Below are 24,568 nucleotides of genomic sequence, written 5' to 3'. Positions count from 1 at the left end.
GCTGTTGAAAGAGAGCGCGTGGCAACTGATGCAAAAGAAGCATATCTGGGCCAACAGCCTTCCTCTGATTCTAGTCGTCTCGTCGCGGCTGATAGGCCGCTGATTTAAGTGGGAGCGAAGTTTTAGCACGGGAACCCGAGAATTGTCCCACGCACGATTCGAATGACAATTGCGTAGGGCATGATGGTGAGCTCCAGATGGTGGTAGCAGGAGTTGACTGTTGACTATTGTGGGTGATTGTGTGTATGGCGATGTAGGTCAGCCAGATCTCAGGTATGTGCCTGATTTATGGGCCTTATTTAACCTTTAAGTGGCGCTATGGTGGAGCAGTTTCGGGCAGAATCAGCCGGGCTAACCCCGTCAGTAGCTTTCAACAACCTCAACACAACTCGCGTGTCCAGTGGCTGCAGGGTAGAGGTTACTGAGGAGAAAGAAAAAAAAGCAATGAAGTTGCAGGTACTACCCATAAAGCTGCCTAGCAGTTAAATACAAGAAGTTGCGATTTCCCTGGAACCAGAGGACTTAACCCGCGAAGTGACCAGAGACACCATAAAGCATGACACTGAAAGGTGACTTGTCAGGTCAGTGCTTTTGATCGAAGGTCCGCAGTGATGTACGAGCGCTGCGAAACGTATGCTCCACACCTCACGAATTTTTGGAGTTGAGGTTGTCGACAACCGTTCATCACTTTGAGCTGCAGACCTCTTTTGGTCGAATGTACTTGTCCCTCTCTTATTAAAGCAAATTCCTGCAGCACTATAAAAGGACGAACACACAGATAGACTAAGGTAAGTATGCGGGCTGATTGGTTGTGGGCGAGTAGACACCTAAGAATCGCAACTTTTAGGCAAGGACGAAGGAAAGACGAGACACGACCGCGGTGTGTAAAAGTTGCGCTGTGTTGGATTCCTAGCTGCCATGAGTTACCAACCTCCCCGATCAGTCACGCTCGGTATAGTTGACACGCAGCGCACGTCTGCCAACTTGCTTTTGCGAGTTATTTTTTTTTGTTGGATTGAAATTCATGCAATTCTATGTTCCTGCCCTTCTGTCACCTGTTTTCTCATGCTTTTGTTCGCCTTTCTTGAGCCTGTAGAACTTTACCTGTATTAAAGGGATACTGAGCTAAACTTTTGGCGCTGCTCTTTTACATGTGAACAAAAGCTTGACTGCTAAATTTATGAATGCGACAAGCATTTTAGCGAAAAAAGGCAGATAGCACGTTTTTTTTGCGATTTATTGCTGTATTGTTGCGCCTGGCGGCCGCCTGTGGAAGCTGCGACTAGACGTCATAACACCCGCGCGCCCACTGTTCCCTCAGGAGCACGACTGCCATCACTACTCGCGGGTTTTGCCGTTTTTGCGTCGGCAGCGTCGGACGTTGGAAGCCTTATAGCTTGGTCTACTCAAACTGCAGTGCGACATCGCGCGTGACGCGACCGGTTGCCTGTCGGACGAGGGTGTCATGACGTCGCGCTCTTACTCTCGTGCCGGCCGGGAGGGTTTGGCGCACGCTCATAAAACATCTAAATTAGAACCATCCGCTGAAAATATATGAGAAGTGACTACAAGACTTCGGTGTGATCACATTCCGAGAATCTATTTTCAGTGTTTATGTCCAATTTTAAGATTTGGGTTCAGTATCCCTTTAACCGTGAGCCGACTAGTACCCTGACTGGTTTTGTTCACTTGTCCCACATCTGAGGAAATATTTCGCTTGTTTCCTATTAGAGACTTCATTCAATCAGGACAAACCACACACGTGCGACCTCTATTGTCCCATTAGCTGACAAGATTTCCTTCCCAAGCTGGTGTTCCTAAAGTTTTGGAAACAGTGTGTAGCCAGATTAAGTGAGTAGAATAGAAGCTAGAGTGAATCGCAATATTTGCCATGAAAGGCAGTTGGTTCAACTCTAGGCCTGAGGTAGGGCGCTTCGTCGGCAGATAGGTAAACTCTCTACCTTGACTGTTCTCATTTTTCTCTTGATAGCAGCGGGCGAATTTTAATGAAGTCCGAATACTAAGAGCATCACATATATGCTGTATGAAGAAATAATCCACCCAGACACTACCATTACGATCGCCAAAAAATCGACAGCTTGATCTTAATTAACGATTGTAGGACCTTGATTTTCTTAATGGGAGAAAATCTCGGATGTTTCCATTCCCTATTTAATGTTTTGGTATAATGTTAAGAGTGGGAAAACCACGATTTCTTCGTCGTCACATACAAGCTGAGCGTTTGCTTATGCTCTCCTTATTCTTTTTCTCATCACAGTTACTGGTAGCCATGGTGGTATCCATCGATACCATTATCCACCATGAAGAAAGAATAGAACCGATGAACGGACATGAGCAAAAAAGACTAGCACAAGTGACGACAGCGGAGCTACGAAATCGCAACACGCGGCTGGCGCGGCGCCGCGGTTCGCGAACCCGCCTAGCACTCTTTATCGGCGCGTTTGTAACCGCAGCGCCCAGCATTATCGTCTGCCGCTCCGGTGGCACGTCAGTAGTGCTAATCTTTTTATGCCTCTGGTAGGTCGTCTCAGTGGCCAAAACGTAGAGCACAAAAAAAAGCTATAAATGAAGCTATGATAAGTGCCAGCGAAAGACAGAAGACAGAAGAGTAGGTGCACCGTTCAGGGAGCAAATAGCAATGGAATTACAAAGCAAAATGAAGACTGCACATTTAATAAAGGGAAATAATGCATTGTATTTAAAGAAGAATGCAAGTTTGCAATCTTCTCGTCGAAATTAATAACATAAATTGGACACGGTTAGGGACATATTACGCCCATAAACCATAAACAGTGTTTTACTATAGTGACGGAGAGAAAGAGTGAAAGAGATTTTAATGATTACAGAATTGGTATAAAGATTCAGGAGACATTGATAATGGAAGCAGGAAATCAGATCAAGGCGAAGCTTAGTAAATTTGCTGTAGAAAAAATGGTGAGCTGGACTAGTCGATATGGGTCTGTATTGATCCATACCGTGTGTCGCTCCTTATCTTTGTCCCATCTACCGCGCTGGTTTTTCTTCAATATTTAACTTTGCCGTGGTCACAGGCTACGAGCCTGGATGCATTCTGCAAATTTTGTGTCCGGGCGTTTTTGAAGTCTACGACGGACTTGTTTTCTCAAACGACGCTGGCAGCGCTTTTTGTGAAAATAAGAGAAAGGCAGGCAGGGCAATGAGGTGACATATGTGCGGTGCTTAAAAAGGGGGCTCGCGGTAGTTACCTATACCTCAAGAATGAAATGAGAGAATCCCCATCATCTCCTACCAATGGCGTCGACTTACTGTCGCGTCGTAGCAGGGAAGCGCCGTGCACATGCTAGCCACCTTCAATGTCACGCCAGCATGCTCGAACCGGTTAAAGTCGATGCCATGACAATAGGTCCACTTACTTGCTTGGAGAGCCTCTTGTGAGGGTCGTTTTACACTTTTTCTTGAGTCGTATCCAACTCTAATGTAGCTATTATTTTCACATCTCCACTATAAAAAGTCGATATGGAAAAATAAGGATCATAATGCATGCGCTAATTTCCCTAGTATGAGGAGGATATCGCATATGTGTCGCGCTGCCGCGATGGGTTTACGCGTGGAGCCAGCGTCTCCTAAGCAGTGGCAGGTGTCAGCTTGCACCTGTCACAAGCGCTAAATGAGCAAGCGGCGCCTTTGCGGAAGTGAATCGCGGTAGAGGATCGCGGGTTGCTCCATATGGGCTCCATATAGACCAGAATACGATACTCTCGCACCGGTGCCGGATCGCACATATTCTTAAACCCATGCGCCACCTTCCACCAGGTTGCCAAAATGCTACGAAGCTATGAAGTGTCTATGTGCCGTGCATAACAAGTGGGCTTTGCAACTTCTCTGATTGCTTCAACATGTCAGTGTCATCCTTCTGGAAGTACAAGAAGTCACCTGGGAACCACTGCTTTGTCAGCGCATGCATTAACAGCCAGAGGAAAAGAAGCAGCTGGGTTTGAAGCGCTGTGTGCGATGCGCGTGACATGTGTCGAGAGCTCTGTTGCTGCGGAGCGTTCAGCCTGTATCGTTTCCCATAAGGCATTAAAAATGCCGACCTGCGTCAGATATGCTGCGGTGCCTAGAATGAAGTACGAGGCAAGTACAAAAGCACAAGTAAGTGCCGTGTCTGAAACGGCCGACCAAACTGCGTGGCCATTGGAATACGTTTACCATTCAGTGACCGTGTCATGAGAACATGCAAGTATGCGTCTCCGTTGTGTACTTGGAAGCGCGTTTCTTTGCTGCGAGCCGCTCTGCCGCTCCTCAGCCACTTATACAGCGGTGCCCCATTGTATAAGTGCGGTGATGGCTGGTTGGTGCCTTCGGCTTGCGCGAAGCTCGAACCCTTGGTCATGTGCCCATCGTAGTAAACACAACACCGACCGTGTGAAAACCTGTGCCAATGCTGCTGCTAGGCCACGCAAGATGGACAAGCGCAGCCTGGAGCTAGGGTGTTGGTTTTCTATGTTCACACGTAGAGATCTATGTGGTCGCGCTAGAATAGCGCGGTGGCTTGTTCTATGACCGATAGAATCCAATGAATTTGGTCGAGTGGGGTGAACCGTCAGGAGCCCATTTTGGTGACTGAAACGGACTCGCTTTTGTAGCTCGAGTGCGCAAGTGTTATTAAGTGGGTAACGCTTCGTCAGGGTTCGCCGAATAATCGTATAACTCGGACTTCGTTATAGCGCGGCTACACAAGTTCGTAATTCGTGGCTGGCAAAAAGCGTCAGCCTCGGAGGGCTGGCACTTGTACTTGAATACAGAACAAGCGTATGCTGAAGAATGCGGGATAACATGCACCCCGAATAAATAATAACTCCTAATATTAAGTGAAGGGAGAAACGGCAACCCCATCGGGGTGGGGTTTAATGGATCTAGAATTCAGGAAGTCCCACGGGCCAAATTCCTTGAGCTGCCTATCGCAAACAACAAAATAATTAAGAGGTAATAAGAGCCTAGCAGAAACGGCAGAACAAGTAACAAGAACGATGGGCAGGATCACCAGCAGTAGTAGTATAGTAGTAGAATACTAAGAGTAGTACAGTAGTAGTCTAGTAGTAGTAGTAATAGTAGCAATAAATGTATTAGTAGAATAGTTGTAGCAGTACAGTAGTAGTGTAGTAGTAGTACTACTGCTACTACTAATACTACTACTACTACTACTACTACTACCACTACTACTACTACTAGTACTACTACTACTAGTACTACTGCTAGTGCTGCTGCTACTACTACTATTATTGCTATTACTATTAATTACTGCTGCTACTACTATTTTTGCTATTACTAATATTACTGCTCCTCATTCTCCTCTCTCTCAGAAAAACAGCCGATGGGTCTCATGTCCGGATCACAATGGAAACCGGCCATGCAAGACCGCCGACCGCCATAAACAATGGAGCCCGGTCAGCATAATAACGTCAGATAGAATCCCGTCGTCATTTCAAGTGCCGAATAAGCTATGAATCTATTGGGAACTCTTCTTAGATTGTTCTCTGGAGAAGATCCCAAAAGTAAATCACATATCAGCAATAATAATAATAAAAAAAAACATGGGATGCACAGTTTGGCATGTATAGTTTGGATGTATGGCATGTAAAATCCCGGTCCCTCTACGGATGTTTTGACTGGCAACGTTCCAGTGTGGAGCCTAAAGAAAAAGGACTTGGTGTCCGATGAAACCTGTGTTCTGTTGACTCGCTTCAGTACATCCTGGCCCCGGGACTCTAGTCTCCAAGGCTCTGTACAGAGGGATCGCTAAAATTCTATCACACACATCTCTGTAAAGTGTTTAATTTTTCACTGAAGAAAGATAACCTTTTCAGAAACAAGCCGACATAAAAGGAGCACTGCCAACAACCTCCTTATCGAAAACAGGCCCTGACACAACAATTGTATCAAGTACATAATCAGCTAGCGTAGGGCTTAGCTGCACCTGGCAGACCATACACAAAGATGGATGCCTTGGATCGCCGGTAAATATAAACCGGCTTGTTAGCTGCCATGCAAAAAGGTGCCTAAGTCTCAGATCCGCATCCTTCACTCGGCTGAACAAGCTCATTCGACTGCACTTTCTACAGGCACCTTTCACCTTTCAAAAAACGCACCTTTCACAAAAAGGCAAACACGTTTAGGCGCGAAAAGTGCAGTAATTGCATCAGATACCCCAGCCTACTTACAAGAAGCAGATTACACACGGTGGCACGGGAAAAAAAGCGAAAGACAGATACCCTTCCACTTCCCAGCATTTTTCGTGCGTTTCTTGCACCTGATGCCGCCAGTAATCGTAATTCTTTTTGTTACATACTTGAGGGGCACCCAGATACTTCGCTGGGTATATATATAGAAAATGCATCTGGGGTCGATGACCACTCATTGCGCCGGGAGCAGAGGCCCTTTCCCCACATAACTAAATTTCCGGCTAGGTCCCCAAAGCATTGAAGAAGCGTAGCCTGTTGGGCCAGTTGGTGCATGGTATGTAGAAAACCAGCGAAAAGGACGCATTTACAAGAAGGAGAAGTACACAGGACAACGCTGGAAACACAACTGAGGAGGATGAAGAACATTTATTTCCGCCGAATATGGCGCGGCAGCCACCTCCGGGTCCGCACGCAGGCGTCCGGGGAGGCAGTCTGTCGCACCGCGGCCGGAGGACATCCGATCCCGTCTAGGAGAAGAGGTCTTCAGCCTCGGCCGCCAGGCGGACGACGAAGCGCTGAGTTTTTTCGTCGGAGCTTCTCAGCGTGCTCTCCCATTCATCGCTAGTTTTAATCGCGTTGCGCCCTGGGGCACGAACGCATCTCCAAATTATGTGATCTAATGTTGCCACGTGGCCGCAAAATTTACAAATTTCGGTTTCTACACCGTCCCTCTTCCGCCCTCTGGCATCCGTCCAACTCCTCCACAGGGGCGAGAAGAAATTTCGAGCTTGGAGTCTTCTGCAGTCGTACGACTCCTTTTTACTCAGGGATCTATCCGGTGGCGGATATATCCTCCGGTCTTTCTTCAGATTTTCGGTTACATCCCTAAACGTACCAATACTTTCTTTGCTTTTAGATGATGTTGTAGAGGCATCCGCAGCACCCCGAGGTAGCGAAGAGCGGGCGAGCATGTGGGCAGCCTCGTTGCCGGCGAGACCGGTGTGTGCTGGGGTCCAGATTATAGTCACGCTTTCGGCGAGAGACGACTCGTTCACAATTTTGGCAGCACGATTGCTGACTCTACCCTTGCTAAAATTCCTAACCGCCGCTTTCAGGTTAGTGTTATGTTCCAGGTGAAACACAACTGAAAATTCTTTACTCGGTGGATCGCCAACATCAGAACATACTTCCAGCGTACTTCCAGCATACTTCCAGCGTTGTCCTGTGTACTTCTTCTTGTGAATGCGTCCTTTTCGCTGGTTTTCTACTTACGCCCCCAAAGCGTTTCTCCATTTCAACAGTTGCTGCTATACATTCTTGGCCGATCCAAAAATGTGTTCTTTTCACGAAAAAAAAAAAAAAAATCTAAGCATGTCTTGTGCTGTAGTATGCATACTCAACTGCAGTGGATGTTAATCCAATTTTTTAACAGATTATGCTCAGTCTGCAGGCTTTGCCCGTGGTTCTGCATTAAAAAAAATTAAAAATAAAGAAAGCATTCTTGAGGTATATTACTGAATACATACTTAAATTTTGTGAAAGCAGTCATAAAATCATTGTCAATACGCACGAAAATTCTGATGTATATTCATCAAACATAAAAAAAAATGGCTGAAAGCCGCCGTCCTTTCCTTAAGGGGCAACGTAAGTACTCCACTGCACGGTTAAAATTACGCGGCCTGCGTGCTTTTGGCATGGACTGTGCATGCATAACTGGCAAGAGGTGGGCGACCTAGGTCACGTGACCTTGTAGCGCCATCACAACCTGCCCACCGGATAGTGAGAAAACTGCGCACCGTGGCAGGTGGCAGTTAAGTTAATGACTAGGTCGCTCGGGAAGAGCAAGCTGGGCTACACAAGGCTCACCGCTATGAGCACCTTCCATCGCAGGGCAGGGGCGCATCGCTTAACCGCTGCACCACTGCGCCGGGAGGGGAACGAGGACTCCCAGGGATTTATGGATGTACGCAAAGTAGAGAATGACCATATGCGTATATGGGAATTAACCGATTACGATATTGCGTCACAGCCTTAAGGCGCAGCTTAATGTCCCCTCCAGTTTTTGTTTGCTATTTTATTCACAGTAATAATTAACTTTGCACAAGCTTCACAGTAGCGTGCTGCAAACGCTTTGCTACTTACGTCGCTTAATTTTCCCGTTCTTTTTTTGGCAACGCTAGTTTTTACATCGCGCATCACGATAAGCTTTATTCTGCTAGTAGCTCTTTGGTTGAACCTTTTCCTGTCTCGTCGTTTTGAGCGCCTTTTTTTTTGTCTAGTATCCTTCATTAACGCGCCAAAGGTACACTTCGGCATGACATATTTGTAGAAGTCCTCTATTAGAGATATCTCCCGTCTGATATCTGCCTAATGAAGTATACTTACAGAAGTAGCTTCGCAGCTGTTGCATTTAGTATTTCTTAGAATTTGTCATTGGTTTTGCTTCCTGTTGTATGCACCCGACATTTTATTTTTATCCGCTAAGACTTTACTGTTTCGCAGCGTAGTCAGGTTGAGAAGAAGAGTTTTCCTACGGCGTTCTTTCAGATGTAATTCGAATTCAGCGCTTTTCATGATATGTGAAAGAGCGAGAAACTTATAGGGACACTGAAGTGCCTTCTGAGGAAATTTCCTTGGCATTATCGCGCGTACTCCGGCAGCAGTAAAAAGAATGGCCTTATATGCGGTCAATACCCCGCATGAGCGTGGTCACGTGATCAAACATAGCGACAACACCTACTAGCGACGGACCTGCGTTTCTACAGCGGACGTACAAAAAAAAAATTAAAATTTGTTTTCAGGAAAGGAAATAACGCAGTAACTGTCTCACATATCTCGGTCAACACCCGAACCGCGCCGTAAGGGAAGGGATAACGGAGCCAGTGAAAGAAGACAGGAAGAAAGAGGTGCCGTAGTGGAAGGCTCCGGAATAATTTCGAACCCCTGGGGATCCTTAACGTGCACTGACATCGCACAGTGCACGGGCGTCTTTTGCGTGTCGCCTTCATCGAAACGTGGCCGTCGTGGTCGGGTGCGAACCTGGGTACTCCGGCTCGGTAGACGAGCGCCTTAACCACTGAGCCACCGTGGCAGGTAGCACGTAAGGCTCTACACTGCATATTTAATCATGCGCACCGCGCGGGCCTTTGACGAGGGGGCCAGGTATGCTCCGTACTTGTATATAATAAAAACAGCAAAGCGAATGATACCCTGTTACGTTTAAGAAACACGAACGCTGCTCTATGAAGCGAGCACTGCATAAACAAAACAGAATAAAAAGACGACCTATTATTTGGCCTCCCGCTCCTGACAGCGCCAAATGGGAAGCGCTACCGTTCAAGGACGTCCGGCCGGTGTCGCATAGCAGGCGAAGCATGAAATCCGGGTCTTTATTCAGAGCTACCTTCGCATCGAGATTGTGTCGTTCAAAGGACCTTCAGCGCCCTCTTTCTTAACACAACGCAGGAGCTTTTAGCCCAGGTGGACACAACAGGAGCACTGTTACTTCCTTGGCGATCTCCTGGGTAACGTCAGCGACAAAACGAGGTGAAAAGTAAATCTATGTCACCTATTGTGTTGTAAAGAGACTTGCCGATGCTGCTGCTGTTCTTCTTGGTTTACGAACAGCCCGCTTGTTAGTGGGGCCGCTGAAGTTTTGTCCGTTTGTCATGAATTTTTAGCAGATGGCTCTGCGTTTTTATATTCTGACTAAAGTGTTGAAATCAGTCACTGGCGTTACGGGCTTCAATAATTCAAAGGAAAATTTTATAGTATGTAATCTCTCTAAACTGCTGTATGCTTTTGAACATGAAGGAATCCTTATGAACGTCAAGGCTTCGAAAATCAAAATATTAACACGTTAATACAATATCTCCGCGCGCTTTTATAGAAACGTAATAGGCATCGTTGGCGAAGCGCTGCAGATTGTGCTGAAGGCTCCCATGTTTTCTGCCTTCAGAGCTATGCAGCATAGCTGTGGCATTTGCATGTCTTTACTTTATATCTGCTCTGTTTAAAAAGCGGACGGGCGGAGAAAAATCGTGCGGCCGCCGTCTTTTGTGTTTGCCGCGGATGCTTCATGACTTCAATATATATTGCGCCTTTCCCGGTAACCCCCCCCCCCCCCCCCCCCCCCCCCCCGCCCCCCGAGAGCTGACTGTAATAGCGCTTTAAGAGGGGAGACTAGTCTTAAAAAAAAAGTTATTGAAGTCACAGTTAAGAAATCTTCGTGGAACATGTATATTGTAACAGGGTGAGCTCACGGGCTAGTTGGTTATTCATAATAATTTTTTCAACAGCGCATGCTACACAAGGACACAAGACGAGGAAACACACACACGAGCGCTGAACTGCAACTTTATTTGAGAAAAGGCGCCAACCTCTACATATATACCCTCAAGGAACCGCCCACTAGGGTAAAACCTAAAATCACTGCACGTGTCAAGCCATAAGCAAGAAAAAATATTCAAGAGTATATTTTTTCTTGCTTATGGCTTGACACGTGCAGTGATTTTAGGTTTTACCCTAGTGGGCGGTTCCTTGAGGGTATATATGTAGAGGTTGGCGCCTTTTCTCAAATAAAGTTGCAGTTCAGCGCTCGTGTGTGTGTTTCCTCGTCTTGTGTCCTTGTGTAGCATGCGCAGTTGAAAAAATTATTATGTATATTTGTGTGCCCATTCTAAATATGCGTTTCAATGTCATGTAAAATAATTCCTTGAGCGCTTATGTAATTGTTGTGCAAGTTTTTCGTGAAGAGCTTTCAATAAAATTTTCTGCAGGAAACTTGCTGAAATGTGTGTTATGGGTTCTCATGACATAAAGGAATGCAATAAGGGTGGAATTGCCTTCCTGCCTATCACAGAACTTGAGTTATAGGGTTTCGAAGTTGCCAGTTCAGAAATGCGAAGAAAAATTTGTATTCCTGTTTCTGAAGTAGCAGCTTGAATACCCTATGACTCAAATTCTGTGACAGGCAGGATGAAAATTCCACCGTGGCTGGCGCTCTCTTCGACTCCTAATGGACTAAAGCGATAACTGATCGCTTAATCAGTGGAAACGGTCTGCCACCCGCCTCTTGTTTAACTTCCATTAGCTTTGTGGTAACCTGCATGATTAGCGTCCTACATTTCCCTACGCTGCGTCACATTTCGTTCGCACAATTGAAAACAAGAATGCAACATATGGGCTTTTCATTATGAAGACGGTAACAGTGATAGAATAACTGCAAGTTCATGATTCTTTTGCAGCTGGTTCGGCTTTCGGGGACACAAAGACCACAGACGACATGGAGAAAGAAGAAGCCGATGAAATCGAAACAACACCTGAACTCATACAGGAATCTTTAAAGCAACTAAGAAGTCTAATGTCGGGTTTGTATACTGCATTCAATTTATTTATAACTGTAAATTTAGCCATGCCTTTAAACATGTATTTTCTACGTTCGTTTTCATATTTTTTTTGCATACTATAATAATCTAAACATAGATTTCTGGCATATTTGGAAAACGTGGTAACTTAGAAGACCCATTCAGCCTTGGGTATTCAGGAAAGTAGCCCAAAGAAAGATTCACCGAACAAAACACTTAAAGTAGGGTGACTCTGTTTTGCGTTCGTTGCGCTGCGTCTCTAAATATTCGCTGTGAACCGTTAATTGGGCACCTTCCCAATTTTTAATGAAAGCATCCAGCACTCGTGAGACTATTTCTGGCTAAAGCAAGTCTTTTTGCAAGGCCCTGACATGGGGCTTTTCATTTAGGCTTTCCGCTGGACTATGAGCTGATAATCGCGCTCGCATATCTGCAGCTATTCTCTTGAAACCTCTGCATGCTCAACTAGTACACTGAATGCGTCTGGTCACCGGAGATAACGTAGCCAGACACTTGAATCAAATTTGTGGGCAAGTTAGCAACTGAGAAAAATAGGTCGCCTTTATGCTTTTGGTGAAAAACACCTACTTGAGACCTCTCCCGTCCTGCCCTCTTTCTACCATCATATTAATCATCATCATCATAAATCAGTATCTGCCATCTGATCGCACCAGGCTTTCGTGTGTATAGTGCCCCCCTGTCTTTCTTTTGTGTTCTGCTGAATTTTAGTTTCCTTATGATCTACTGTGTAACCCTCAAAGACCATCAGTTACCTGCTCTTTGTATTCTATGCTCCTCCCATGCCCAGTTCCTCCTCTTTGTTCCGGGCCAGATATTATTAACGCGAGGTGCTTTAATGCCCGCAGCTAGCTCTTTTCTTTTCCTTCACCTTACCGCTATCCCTTTACTTCCTGCACCTCGTCAGTTGCTCTCGTTTTGATTTGAAGCCTTTTCGTTAGTCTGCACGTCTCTGCTCCTTATTAGTGTACTTGCAGGATGGAAAGTTCACATACTTTCCTTTCGACGGTCTATAGCACGAGCACCAAAGAAAGACCATGCAACCCGATCATATTTTGCTGCTAATTTCTTTCGCATGGTCTAAATCTACCTTAATTACATGGCTGACTGAAATGTGCGCCCTCTGTACTTGCAATACCTCACTACGTGCCATAACATGATGTTCTTTTCTCATACTGTTAACAATCACTTTGATTTCTTTCGCATTAATTTTTACGTTACTTGCGTGCTGAGCTCAACAGTATGCTTTGCAATTCCACAGCTGAGCTATCTGATCCTAAAATAGAAGGTTAATCAAGTTTTCTTCATTGAACCTTTTTAGCCTAACTCTCCCCAGTCGAATCCTTTGAATACGTATTGCAACATGCAGTGGAAAACAGCTTTGAGGTCGTGTCACGCTGCCTAACGGTTTTTATAATTCCCATCGTCTCGCTCATCTTGTGGAGAGGAATTGTAGCCAGAACGTCTATTAAGACACTTTTCCAACCTATTGCTCCGGAAATTCTTCGTTCCTCTACTTTCCGCCTCTCCGCTGCTCTATACCTCTCACGCAATCAATTGAACTTTCACCATAATGCGGCCTTTCGGCACTTAAGAAACTGTCTAGCCGGAGCGCCCCTGGGCCCGGTCAAAAATATCTGTGCAGTTCTTGAAGGTTGCTAAACACTCGGTGAGTATTGTGCTGACGAACCTGTTTTAGGAATTACTTATTCACGGTAATTTTCCCAGTGACTGAAAATTCACCATAGTCGTTTCTGCGTTGCAAAGTGGGGATCGCCATTTAGTACCCATCTTTCACATTATCCCTCTAAACAGTTTATGTAGTAAGGTTTCGGAAAACATTATCTATTGAAATGGTAGGAATCACCTTGGTTAAAATGATCTCATTGATGTAAACCAGAACAGATTCCGGAGGAATTAGCCTTTTGAGACTATTATTTGAAATTAATATCTATACTGCATTCCTGAGAAGGCACTCATACCATATTTATTGATGTTAAATAACCATTAGACAAGGTACCTCACTGTCACTTTGTCTTTGCGCATATAACTCTCAATATAAATCTGTTAATTATTTATAAATTGGATAGAACTTTTTTTGCGAAACAGGTATCATTATGTTAAATCTGCTAACTGTAAATCCGAAAATATTCATTAAGCTCAGGCGTTCGTTAAGGAAGAGAACTGGACCCTCTCATATTCCTTGTTTATCTTAAGGACTTTCCCTCTCAGTTTTCGTCAAGAATATGTTTTTTGTTTCTGATAACTGCGTTTTGTACATGGCTAAAAATTGCATCGAACTGCAAGGATATTAAAGATGGCCTGGATAAGTTATTCTTATGACGTTTTGAATGGTATGTATACTAATGATTCTAAGAGCAGGACCAAAATATTTTCCAGTCCCAAATACTTGTTCAATACAACTATTCTTTCACCAGAAATGGCCCCATAACACTGTCTCAATACAAATACTGCCACTCTATGTTGGGACCTCCATTTTTAGAATGTATTGAGGGCGGCTAGCCGTATTGGCTCTTTTCTTTCGGGGGTTGCGTTTTTCTATTACGGACCGTTAACTCATTGTCTACAAAGCGTAGTTTGGTCTAAATCAGAATATGCCTCTTTAATTTGGAAACCTCTTTTTCAAACTCTCACTAGTCGCCTTGCGTCCGTAGAGAATAAAACAGCCCGATACATCCCAGGTGAGCACAGCCGATCAGCTTAGCGTGTACGACAATAAGCTAACCATATCGCTTTTTTACTATGCTGATAGGCGTAGAATTCAGAGGCTAACAATTCTTCCACAAATATTTTACATATACCTTAACGAAAAAGGCTTTTTTTTTGCTGTTAGAAACGATAACTCTCGCAAAGTCTTGCCCCTACACATTCGTAACGCATTGCTTTGTTTCTAACCACGGTATGTAGCTGCTCGATCATGGAACAAATTCCGCGTCTTGTTACCATATCTAATCCTCAGTAATTTTCTTCTCCGGACACTCGCCTTGTTAAGTGATTTTTTTTTTACTTTTTATTCACCCTTCTGTTTTCACCGCTGTGTTTCCTGCGTCTGAAAGCTTAGAGTTCCCGTTTTATTACTTTATTTCTTTTACTACCGACTTAAAACTCTCGGACTTCATGTGACGTTCGTGTGTCCATCAACTGTGTTTAATATCCGCCTTTATGTAATGGCTTTGCGGGGTTTAACGAAAGCATAACTAGTAGTGATGATATGCGCATGTTAAATGGACTTGGTCGAAAACATTTAAACGCGCTAAACACTGTTTCTGTATGTATGAGGAACAGTTTCTCACATTAAAATAGCTTAGGCTTCTACCGTGACTGTTAGTTGCGCGAATGGGGCTAAACTCTGCTATTGTATTGTATGTCTGCTATCGCATGAAGAGAGCACATAATCATGGCATTAAAAATTAGTACAATGCTTATGTATCGCTCTTTCTTCGAGCAAAAAAAAAAAAGGAAGACGAATTAGAACTGGCGTAGAATCTTTACCACATTTGAGTCCTAGTAACACTGAAAAAAAAAAAAAATGACCGCGGGTGACGGTACGCCTGACAGTTATAACCACTAAAAGTATGCAAGCGCATACTGCGCACGCTACCTCGTTCATGGTCGTTGTTATATGGAGCAAGTCATTAACACTGAACAGAGCCCCTGGCACGGCGTTTTTATTTACTATTGATATCTGGCCTTGGGATGTGCAATGAAAGAGGATCAGATCAGCATTCCGGCTCCAGAAAAATGCCCCGCATTCATGAAAAAAGATCCTCTTTACGCATGCTTTAATTTATTTGCATACATCTCTATGACACGATCATTATGACAGCCCTGGAATAGGGACATATGACAACTAAACTACAAGCTCTACTTTTTACGTGCTCTCCCACATTCTTGTCGTCCCACACCACGGTTTTCATTAGAGTATCTGTTTCTCTATGGCGAACCAGCACTTGCCTTCCTTATACAATTCACTCTTCCTCTTATGAATATTTGAGAAGACCACACACCCTTTCACTGTGTAGTTATTTAGCTCACGAGCCCGCAGCTTCTAAGAGCCTATGGTCTATGAAATCAATAGATACATGACTCCGTTTTGGGTTAATTCTCACCTTATTTTTTTTCTTTTGTTATGGCCAGATGAGGGCTCGCTGAGCTGCCCCATGGACGACGCGTTCCTGATGAAGTTCTTGCGTTCCCGAAAGTACAGCGTTGACGCCGCAGTGGAAAACATCCAGAAGTACTTCAAAGTGCGAAAGGAGGCGCCGGAGATTTTCGACGACTATTTGCCATCCACTATGTTGTACGACGACATCTGTCGAAAGAATAAGCTCGCAGCTGTGTCACGGCAACGAGACGCAAGCGGCCGAGGCGTTGTGCTTTTCAGAGCAGGCGAGTGTCTACTTTCCTTCCTCTTAGTATTCACATGTTCATTCGTGATAGTGGTTGCCTGTATTGCTTCCTATAGAAGCATAACTATTCATGACTGTGTGAGGATTGCAGCGTTTATTAAAACTGTTTCCTCTCTCGAGTCCGAACATGGATGCGGATATGTACGCTGCCATATCGGCTCAGTGCTTAACCTTATATCTGTCAGTCGCCTTTAATACTATTTCACCATAAGGTTTATGTTTAATTAAATCTCCCAAGGCTGAGTAGGTTAAAAAATGGGCCTAATTAACTATTCTGCGGCTGCAGTTAAAAAGCTGCCGCGACTTTCTACAAATTTCCAAAATGAAGAAAATGTGTCCTTCTTTAGCAGCACCTGCAATTTTTGCTGTCCTTTCCATTTTTCCCCCAAACTTCTTCCATTCGCGTGAACTGCCTCGGTGGCACAGAATCGAAATAGAAAACAGTGCGCTATTGCCTTTTCTGTTAGTGTTCGAGGGCGAATTTGCTGTACCGAACGTTGTATTTCTTTCGGTTGGTTTCGGTGAATCCACTGGGACCTAACGTTGCAAACATTTTGCAAGGCGGTCACTTCAGATGAATGGGAACTAGATACTTGCAAATACTTCTGCTAGTTTTCTATTCAGCATTGAATACATATAATAAAATCAAGAAACGCAAACTAATGACGCATTACAATAGGTGAACTGGAACCTTACCCTGAACCTGAGAAGTTGCATGAAATCCATCTGAATCAGATTTGAACTCAAATCGCCGGTTAAAACTCGCTTTTCGGTTCGCGGATCAAGACAACGTGCTCAGGATCGCTGATTGGAATGCGCCATAAATGAAATACGGCTGAAAGGGTAACCAAATACATGAATCTTTGCAAAAAGTTTTAAAGAGAATGAATCCATTAACACCTGCGTGTAGAGCCTTTTTAATATCGAAAAAGAGCCAGAACTCGCTGCTCGGCTTACAAAAATGAGGCAGATCCACTTGTACGCAACGGAAGAGACTTGGGCACCATGCGGTCCAGCCAACATGGGAGCCTTCTTCGCAAGGCTGCGCTTCAAAAAACAGACCGTTTCACTTCTTCCTTCTCCATCACTAGTTTCTCTCCGATTGTGAAGGATATAAGAAATAGCCGTGCGACTCCTTTTGCACACTCCAAGCGATCGAGTCATAAGGCTCGGCATCCGCAACACGGTGGTGGAGTTAAATGAGGCGTACCTATGTCACGTGTTCAGGCTCTCATCCACTGCAACTAAATGGAAGCTTTTCGAGAGGCTCGGAATACCATTCCCACTGGATACTGTGGAGAGAGCGGATAGACAACCAAAGGTCATGCGTCCTAATTAAAACAAGGGCAGAAGAGAAGCTGGAGCAAAATATATTAGAAAGAAATTCAATACACCCCTACCAACAATACACACAGACGGAGCCGGACCATTAGACGGCAATTTTCCTGTAGTAGTCACTGATCCAGGATGTATACTAAGCGGCGCGTCGATCAAAATCAGAGACGTTGCAATTACGAGAGGTGCTTCATGCGAGTTCCGAGGAAAAAGCCATAGCCCTCGTCATCCGGGCGCAGCCTAGAGCAGTCGTTATCTGAGGCTCTCAAACAGCATGTAGAAATTACATCAAGGGCTAGGTCGGTGAGCAGGCCACCCGATTCCTCGAGGATACAAACTCTGAAGGAGCATTCGTAATATGGCTTCTGGATACCAGGAGTTACGGGGCAACGAACTTGCCCACGACCATGCCCGCTAATTACTGCCCCATGCACTATCCCAGACTGACATAGCTATGACGTGCCGCTCTGCACATTTGCTGAGATCCTACAGAACTACAGGCTAGAACGACCAGAATTTACCAAGCCCTGGAAAGAATTAGCAAGGACGAACATATAAATTTAAGAAGGATAAAAAAAAACCTTTCACAACGCTTAATTACTACACATCTGGTACCCAGAACTTAACAGGCCAGAATGTCGGCACTGTGGAGAAACTTCAGATTTCTACCACATGCTACGAGCCTGCAAGAAAAAAAGGGCCTTATCTGTAATCCCTTCCCCAACCCCTGGTCGCGCTGCTCAACGCTTGCTCTGAGCGCTAGAAATGCTCGTAAGCAGGCCGCTGTAGGAGCTTCGAGCAATGGAATCCTGAAATAGAGACAGCAATCACGAGGTTCATACTCAATTTGGTCAATAACCATTTTCAACAACAACGAAAGTGGAAGGTCTGGGGCCGGAAAACGATGATGACGAAGGGATCAGGAGCCGCGCATCCGAAGGAACAAGGATGTACCAATGTTTCAGTGAAGTAGATCATATACTAGTTTCCTAATACTGAAGTTAGCATTACTGCTGCCGAAGTGCGAACGCAGAAAAATTAGACTCTCATGTAAGCGCTAGTAATGCCTGTGATAGTACACACTCAGTATTCTAAATGCTTTCTGAGGAATTAAATCATGTCTGGTTTTATGCGCTATTTTCAACAACAGAGCTGGAATATACTTTTGAGCAAATAAAATTTTCGGAACGAAATTGGGCAAAATCCACAGAGCTGAAACTTTTACAACCTGCTAGTGATTAAGGTTTTTTTAAAATTAAAGTTTGAGCAGAGTTTATCATGCAAAACACATCATATATATTGAATCGCACTATGGTCTAAGTGGATAACAAACCTTCCCGCTTTTTTCTTGGTTTCATTGAGGCAGATTTGTCACAATAAAAAAAAAAGGAATTTCTCCTGGCAAGTTCTCTGGTAATTCTTACCGGCTCTACGGGAAATGTGCCTTTCTTGTGTGTCCAGGACCCTGGGATTCTTCAGTATGCACAATGAACGATTATGTCAAAGCCTGCCTGATCCTCGTCGAATGGCTGATTTTGGATGAAGACGTTCAAAAGCATGGCATAGTGATTGTGTTGGACAACAATGGCATCGGTTTCGAACATCTGACACACCTGACACCATTTGTCATGAAGAAACTTGTGCACATTACTGAGGTAAAAATTTATGCCTCCTGCATGAACCACTTAGATCTGATAGGGCGTGGGAGTTGAGACTGTTCTTCGAGTGAGCTAACCTGCACGTCGCCTTTCTGTAATCGACTTTTTTTGTGTGTCTTTTTACTTTATGTTCATCCAGATGTTGATTAGAAAAGCTAATCTTCTGAGGAGCAGTCTCTTTTTTACAACGTTCGACGTGTCTGTTCGCTGACGTGCTTGAATTCAGCGAAGCTGCTATGCAAAGGGTCACTACGTGTGCTCCTTTACTTCTCACCTTTCTTTGCTTTCTTCTCAGTAATAGAAAAAAGGGTGTCGATCAAGATAGCGTTCTGCCAAAAACTGAATGTGGTCTCAAATTCAATACAAAGCTTTCTATTATAACCATGAGTCCTAGTGGGGTCGCTTTTTGTTACGTTTCATTTCGTATTCCTTGCTTTTGGCCCTCTGTGATTGGTCACGGCTTGCCTTGACTTAGACTGTGACGGACCATGTTGTGTGGCCCACAGGCGGCTCTCAATAACTCGAACGCGACAGGAACAGATTTTTTTTTTTTTAGTTATGAGAATCCGTTTTCCTAGATTCGGTGCTGACAATACTAAAGCATCAGTTAAAAGAAACAGCCTTCTAATCAAGCGAGTTCGTTAATCAGCGGGATTCGATTGCTTTTCCGAATGCACGCCTATGATGCAATTTATTTGCGTAAACATGCCCCGGCGCTATTTTGTCAAGCATGGTTGTGACAAGTAAAACGAGTTTTCCCGAATGAGAAAGAAGAACGCATCTTGAAAAGGATCATAATTACTGCGGCGCTGAGGCTACTTGCACTAGCTCTGGTAACGCTGTGTTTGAGGGCTCCGGGCGACCGGCGCGGACGCCATCGATTTAGCTAGCGCGACGTCTTATTTGGCGTGCGCATATAGAAACAGAAATTTGAGCATGGCCACTGTGATTTCGTTTATTTGCTCAAGTGCTGTTGTTTTCGTCAGGACTGACGTTATGACCAAATGATACAGAGAAGGAGAGGAATCTTTCGAAAGTAAGATCCCCTGCAGAGGTATTAAATAAATGCTAGTAGGTAATCGCTTCGAATTAGCAAGCGTTGTAACCCTGTGGTTATTGTGCTCGGCTGCTGACCCGAAAGACGCGGGTTCGATCCCGGCCGCGGCGGTCGCACTTCGATGGAGGCGAAAGGCTAGAGGCTTGTGTGCCGTGCGATGTCTGTGCAGTCCAAATAACCCCAGGTGGTCGGAATTACTCGGAGCCCTCCACTGCGGCGTCCCTCATAACCTTAGTCACTTGGGGCATTAAACCGGATTAACGAAACCAAACCAATCTCATCAATTAAAAAAATGAGATAAACCAACAATCCCACTTGCAAAAAAAAAAACAGAAAAAAAAACAGAACGTATTGGTTTCGTGCCAACAAGGCTACTGGACAGCCTTTTTTTTTTATCATTTCCGTGCGGTACGATAACCGGCATGCCTTAGTAGATTCCTCATACTGCATGATGTTGCCAGCAAGTGAATGATTGCATCAGCATGATTCTGTGCACTATAAGCATGCCTTCTTTCTCTCTTGTTTTCTTTCAGAAATGCTTCCCTGCGCGCGTGAAAGCCATTTACATCATTAACGAATCAGTTGTGTTTGACGCGCTCTATGCAATCACCAGACCCTTCATGAGCGCGAAGCTCGTAGAAAGGGTAAGGAGCCGGTGTTTGCTATATTGCTCTTTCAGTATTCTCACCGAGCTTCCCATGCAGCTTGATAACACGCTACATTTGTGCTTTGTTGCCCATTCCAGACTATGGCCGGTCTTGAGTGACGCGTGTGGTTCTTAGGAAAGAGCGTGCGCACCCCTCGAGACCGGCAGTGGCATGATAAGAATTAAGAAATCAATCATAACACGAATATCTGTGTACGTGACGCAAGCCGTCACCAAAACCAAGGAGCTTAGGGGATGCATATTTTTTTTAAACGACTTGTGTTCATCTGCGCGAGAATAATAGGGCGATAACTTTTTAGAAATAATTGATTAGAAAACAGAAGAAAAAACAACCACATGCCGCCGGTGGAATCCGAACGCACGACCTCAGAATTTCTCGTCCGGTGCTCTACCAACTGAGCTACGGCGACGGCTATCCAACCTTCTGCTTTTGGGGGTATTTCTGTACAGTGCAACGAACCTTGAGAGTGTTCAACCAGCGCCACTCTCGTCCAAGGCGGCGGAAGTCGTACGTCCTGTATTACCGCCGGTGCCACGTAGGAACGTGGTCGAACGGTGAGGGCGGAAACTGTGCGAGAACCCTCCTATGCTGCCTACGGCATCAAGACTGCCTGAATCGAGGCCCTCGTTAGCGATTGAGAAAAACAAGGAAATGGAAAAGAGGGGCTCGTTATGTCATACATAACGGAACTCAACAGTCAGTGAAGCCAAGGGGCATAGGGGATGTATTGTGTGTCTGCCCCATGATTTTAGTGAAAACCAAAAATCGGTATGTGGTTAGAGGCTTTTCTTAGAACCTCAGCATATTGCGGCTACGCGAGAGGCCATCAACATGTCGCTTGAAGAGCTGCCAACCGTGTGCAAGCTAAGCTTATTCAGTAGGCCGACCAACGCAATGGACCGACACGCTTAAGAGCGCTTAGAAGTAACCATTAAGGTCACTCTTGAAGAATACGCCTAACCGGTCTTGAAACGCAAGGAATGTCTTTCGTAAAGATTTTTGGTAAAGTGTCATTCCTGTTAGTGTAGGTTTTACTCTTGCAAGGCCTAGGTATCTGCCGATGAGGCCTACCTCCTGTGTTAGTCTTTGGACTCATTTTTATTTGCAGTGTACGCTGCTGCACGGCTAGGTGGCATGTAGCTGGTCCCTATGCAGAAAATTAATTCCTCACTTAAATTCTTATTAGCTTGACTTGTCACTGTGATGCGTGGTTATGCTATTCTTTGCTGTTATGAATGAGAGCCCGAGTCGAAGTAAACATCTGTTAAAAGGTCACTGGACGACCGGTAAGTTGCCATTTATGAGCCCCCCCCCCCCCCCCCCCCCTTAAAGATAATGAAAATTTTTACAGTGTAAAAAAATAATCATTGCATGATGCGAATTAGCGTTAGACGATACGACGATAGTTGCGAATGCGTGATTTTCATATGTCTGTTTCTCTTGTCAGACTCTAAAAACATCTTGAGGCACCACGCTCAGCTACTGAGGACAAATAAATGATTGGGAATCAGGAGAGGGAAGCGTGAAAGATGTTTATGTGAAAACAAACACCTCCGAGCGCGCAGAATATGCCGACCCGGCCTAGTGCTGACTGCTCGTTCTCGTGCCATCAGAGTGGGGTGACTTTCTTTGATTCTTGATCCAACACCAACGCAATGCTCTCCCACACGCTGCTCAGAAAGCGCAAAACAGAGACGATACGATATAATGATAATATAGTATTCTTACCTTCTTCGAGATTGTTTTGAGGGCTCGGTATCATTTGTAGCCTATTTTGCTTCAGCGTGGCTGACGTTTCGTCACTTAAAATACTGCCAAATTCATGTGTTGTTCTAGGAGAAGAGAGAGGGCGAATACATTACTAGCTCATTCAATAGAAAGGTGATAAAAAATACTCATCATGTTGTCTGATGACTGCAATACTTACGTTAGTTGCTTTTGTTGCACCGGCATTGTCCTTGCAGCTTCTAGCTCATCGGGTTGCAGTGCATTTAAAGACGACATTGAAAGGCTTGTCCAAAGCACTTTATCCTCATGGAAAACTGTTCGAAAAACACCTACGTTGATACACATGATGTGCGGTATGGTTGAGCACAGAATGAGATAAAAGTTTCTTTCATTACTTTCAAGCAGTTTCACCATACTTTTTGTTCACCTGCAATTCTGGTTGGGCTTTCACAATTTCGTAAAATTCTTTTTACAGATTCACCTCATCGGTTACGAATTGAGCAAGCTGCTTGGTGTCGTCCCTGCTGACGTTATTCCCGAAGAAGCCGGAGGTACTTTCGAGAGCTACGACTTCGATGCGCTAGAAAGGGACTTGCTTAATCGGAACGATTACTTTAAGGAAGTGAGCCAATATGGTTACGGAAAAGAAAACACCTACATCTAGCAGATGGCAGCGCAGCTGTCTTTCCCCGCTGCACTGCGGTCATAGTCACACCTTTTATATTTCTTGGCAACTTCGGTAGCAATAAAGGTCCCTCGCCTTAATACTTCCATAGAATCAAATGACCGGGAAGCCCTTCTATTTCCAACCCCTGACATTTTGCAGCGGGAGCAGTATTCCTATACGGTTTATTAGAGGGCCCTCTCTGCTGGTGCCTCACGCATGGAAAGAGAGAGCGACACCGCAGATGGCATGACGTTGTAGAAGCGGCACTAGTATCACGCAGCACAGGCGGCACCAACCGCCGATGACGACGATACAGAGGAGCTTCCGAGTTGTTCTTCCGCCTCGCGCCGACACCTCGCGCTAGCCGGTTCCGGCTGGCTGAAGGCAGCCTATTGTTCCTTGGCACTACTGTAAATAAATCGCCCATTGCTTCCATCATCATCCCGGGCTCAGACTGGTTGACGCGACAAACCTGTGACCCATACTTTGGTTAGCACAACCACACGCACTATGATGGCCCGTCTCGCGTCGTCTCTGCGCTGTCCCTTCGCCTTCCCCATTTGTGGACGGCCGATTCTGAGCTGCGGCTCACCCAAGTAAAGAGTAAGTTGACCACTGACGCATCACCCCCAAGACACAGAAGTTTCGTCACGTCGCTGAGTCGCTAACACCCGAGATTGTCGCTGGGGCCCGCGATCTTCTCTTAACGTCGCCTGCCTCGGCCCAATTTTACATGTTGGTTGCTGAGCTCATCAAGCGAAAAACAGCGTCAGAACATAGCCCCCTGCAACAGCTTAACTCCTCCGAAGACCAGGAGGACTGCAAATCTACATAGTTTCTGTGGTGGCCCCTTGGCAACAAGGCTGCCCCTTCGACCAAGCCTCCCTGCGTGAGCTTTTCCTTCAGTGCTTGCCTTCATCGGTCCGCAATGGTGCTCGTGCCTGGCCACGGTTTGCCCGCCATCGCCTCCGCCATAAGGTATTGCGATCTGGTGGATAAATCAATGTATACGATAATTGATTCGGAGCGAGCTTGTCCTTAGTATACGACAGGACGGTTTCAAAAAACTACGGCGGCCCTGCTCATACCAAAGGGCCTTTCACCAACTTTACACTACTTCCATAGGGGGAGCTCCTGACAATGGCGCAGGAATGCGCAACCTGTTGATAGCGCGTTTTCCGTTCACTAAACAACCACGCAAAAATATACAATTTCTTTAACGCCTTATGCTCTTGGAAGTATCCGTAGTAAATAAATAAACGAAGCTGGGCGTGGCCGGGAGTTAGGCGAGATCGGGAGATTCCCTGAGAGACTGTGTCTGGTGGTTGGTGTGTGGTTGCTGTGAGTAGAAACGAAGTAGTCTTCTTACTGCGCGCTGACCACTGCATCGTGCAGGATGGGGAGGTCCTCGGAAAGGTGCGTTGTAGCGACCACAGGATGATAATGACGCGAACTAGCC

General features: G+C 45.2%; 1 protein-coding gene across 4 annotated transcripts; it reads left to right on the top strand.

Moving 5' to 3' along the window:
- The first annotated feature begins 24 nt into the window (after positions 1–24).
- LOC149371912 (alpha-tocopherol transfer protein-like) lies at positions 25–23,550 on the top strand. 4 transcript variants are annotated; one of them, XM_089566217.1, is made up of 8 exons: positions 30–273; positions 5,364–5,447; positions 9,648–9,728; positions 11,429–11,551; positions 15,725–15,976; positions 18,793–18,986; positions 20,580–20,690; positions 22,918–23,550. In XM_089566217.1, exons 2-8 carry the CDS (start codon positions 5,438–5,440, stop codon positions 23,104–23,106), a joined length of 960 nt encoding a protein of 319 aa, XP_089422343.1. In that variant the 5' UTR covers positions 30–273; positions 5,364–5,437; the 3' UTR covers positions 23,107–23,550. The 4 variants fall into 4 exon arrangements, with proteins under 4 accessions (XP_089422344.1, XP_089422343.1, XP_089422345.1 ...); XM_089566218.1 differs by lacking the exon at positions 20,580–20,690 and having other exon boundaries at positions 25–273; XM_089566219.1 differs by lacking the exon at positions 5,364–5,447.
- The last annotated feature ends 1,018 nt before the right edge of the window (positions 23,551–24,568 follow it).

Source organism: Amblyomma mixtum, chromosome 1, assembly GCF_055824585.1.
Source record: "Amblyomma mixtum isolate Tamu chromosome 1, ASM5582458v1, whole genome shotgun sequence".
Taxonomy (NCBI): Eukaryota; Metazoa; Arthropoda; class Arachnida; order Ixodida; family Ixodidae; genus Amblyomma; species Amblyomma mixtum.
This window is presented reverse-complemented; position numbering and strand designations above follow the sequence as displayed.

Excerpts from the sequence above, each read along its gene's own strand:
- LOC149371912 (XM_089566217.1), top strand. Across the intron at positions 11,552-15,724 it reads ACTAAGAAGTCTAATGTCGG|ATGAGGGCTCGCTGAGCTGC; the intron begins GTTTGTATACTG and ends TGTTATGGCCAG. Across the intron at positions 15,977-18,792 it reads CGTTGTGCTTTTCAGAGCAG|GACCCTGGGATTCTTCAGTA; the intron begins GCGAGTGTCTAC and ends TTGTGTGTCCAG.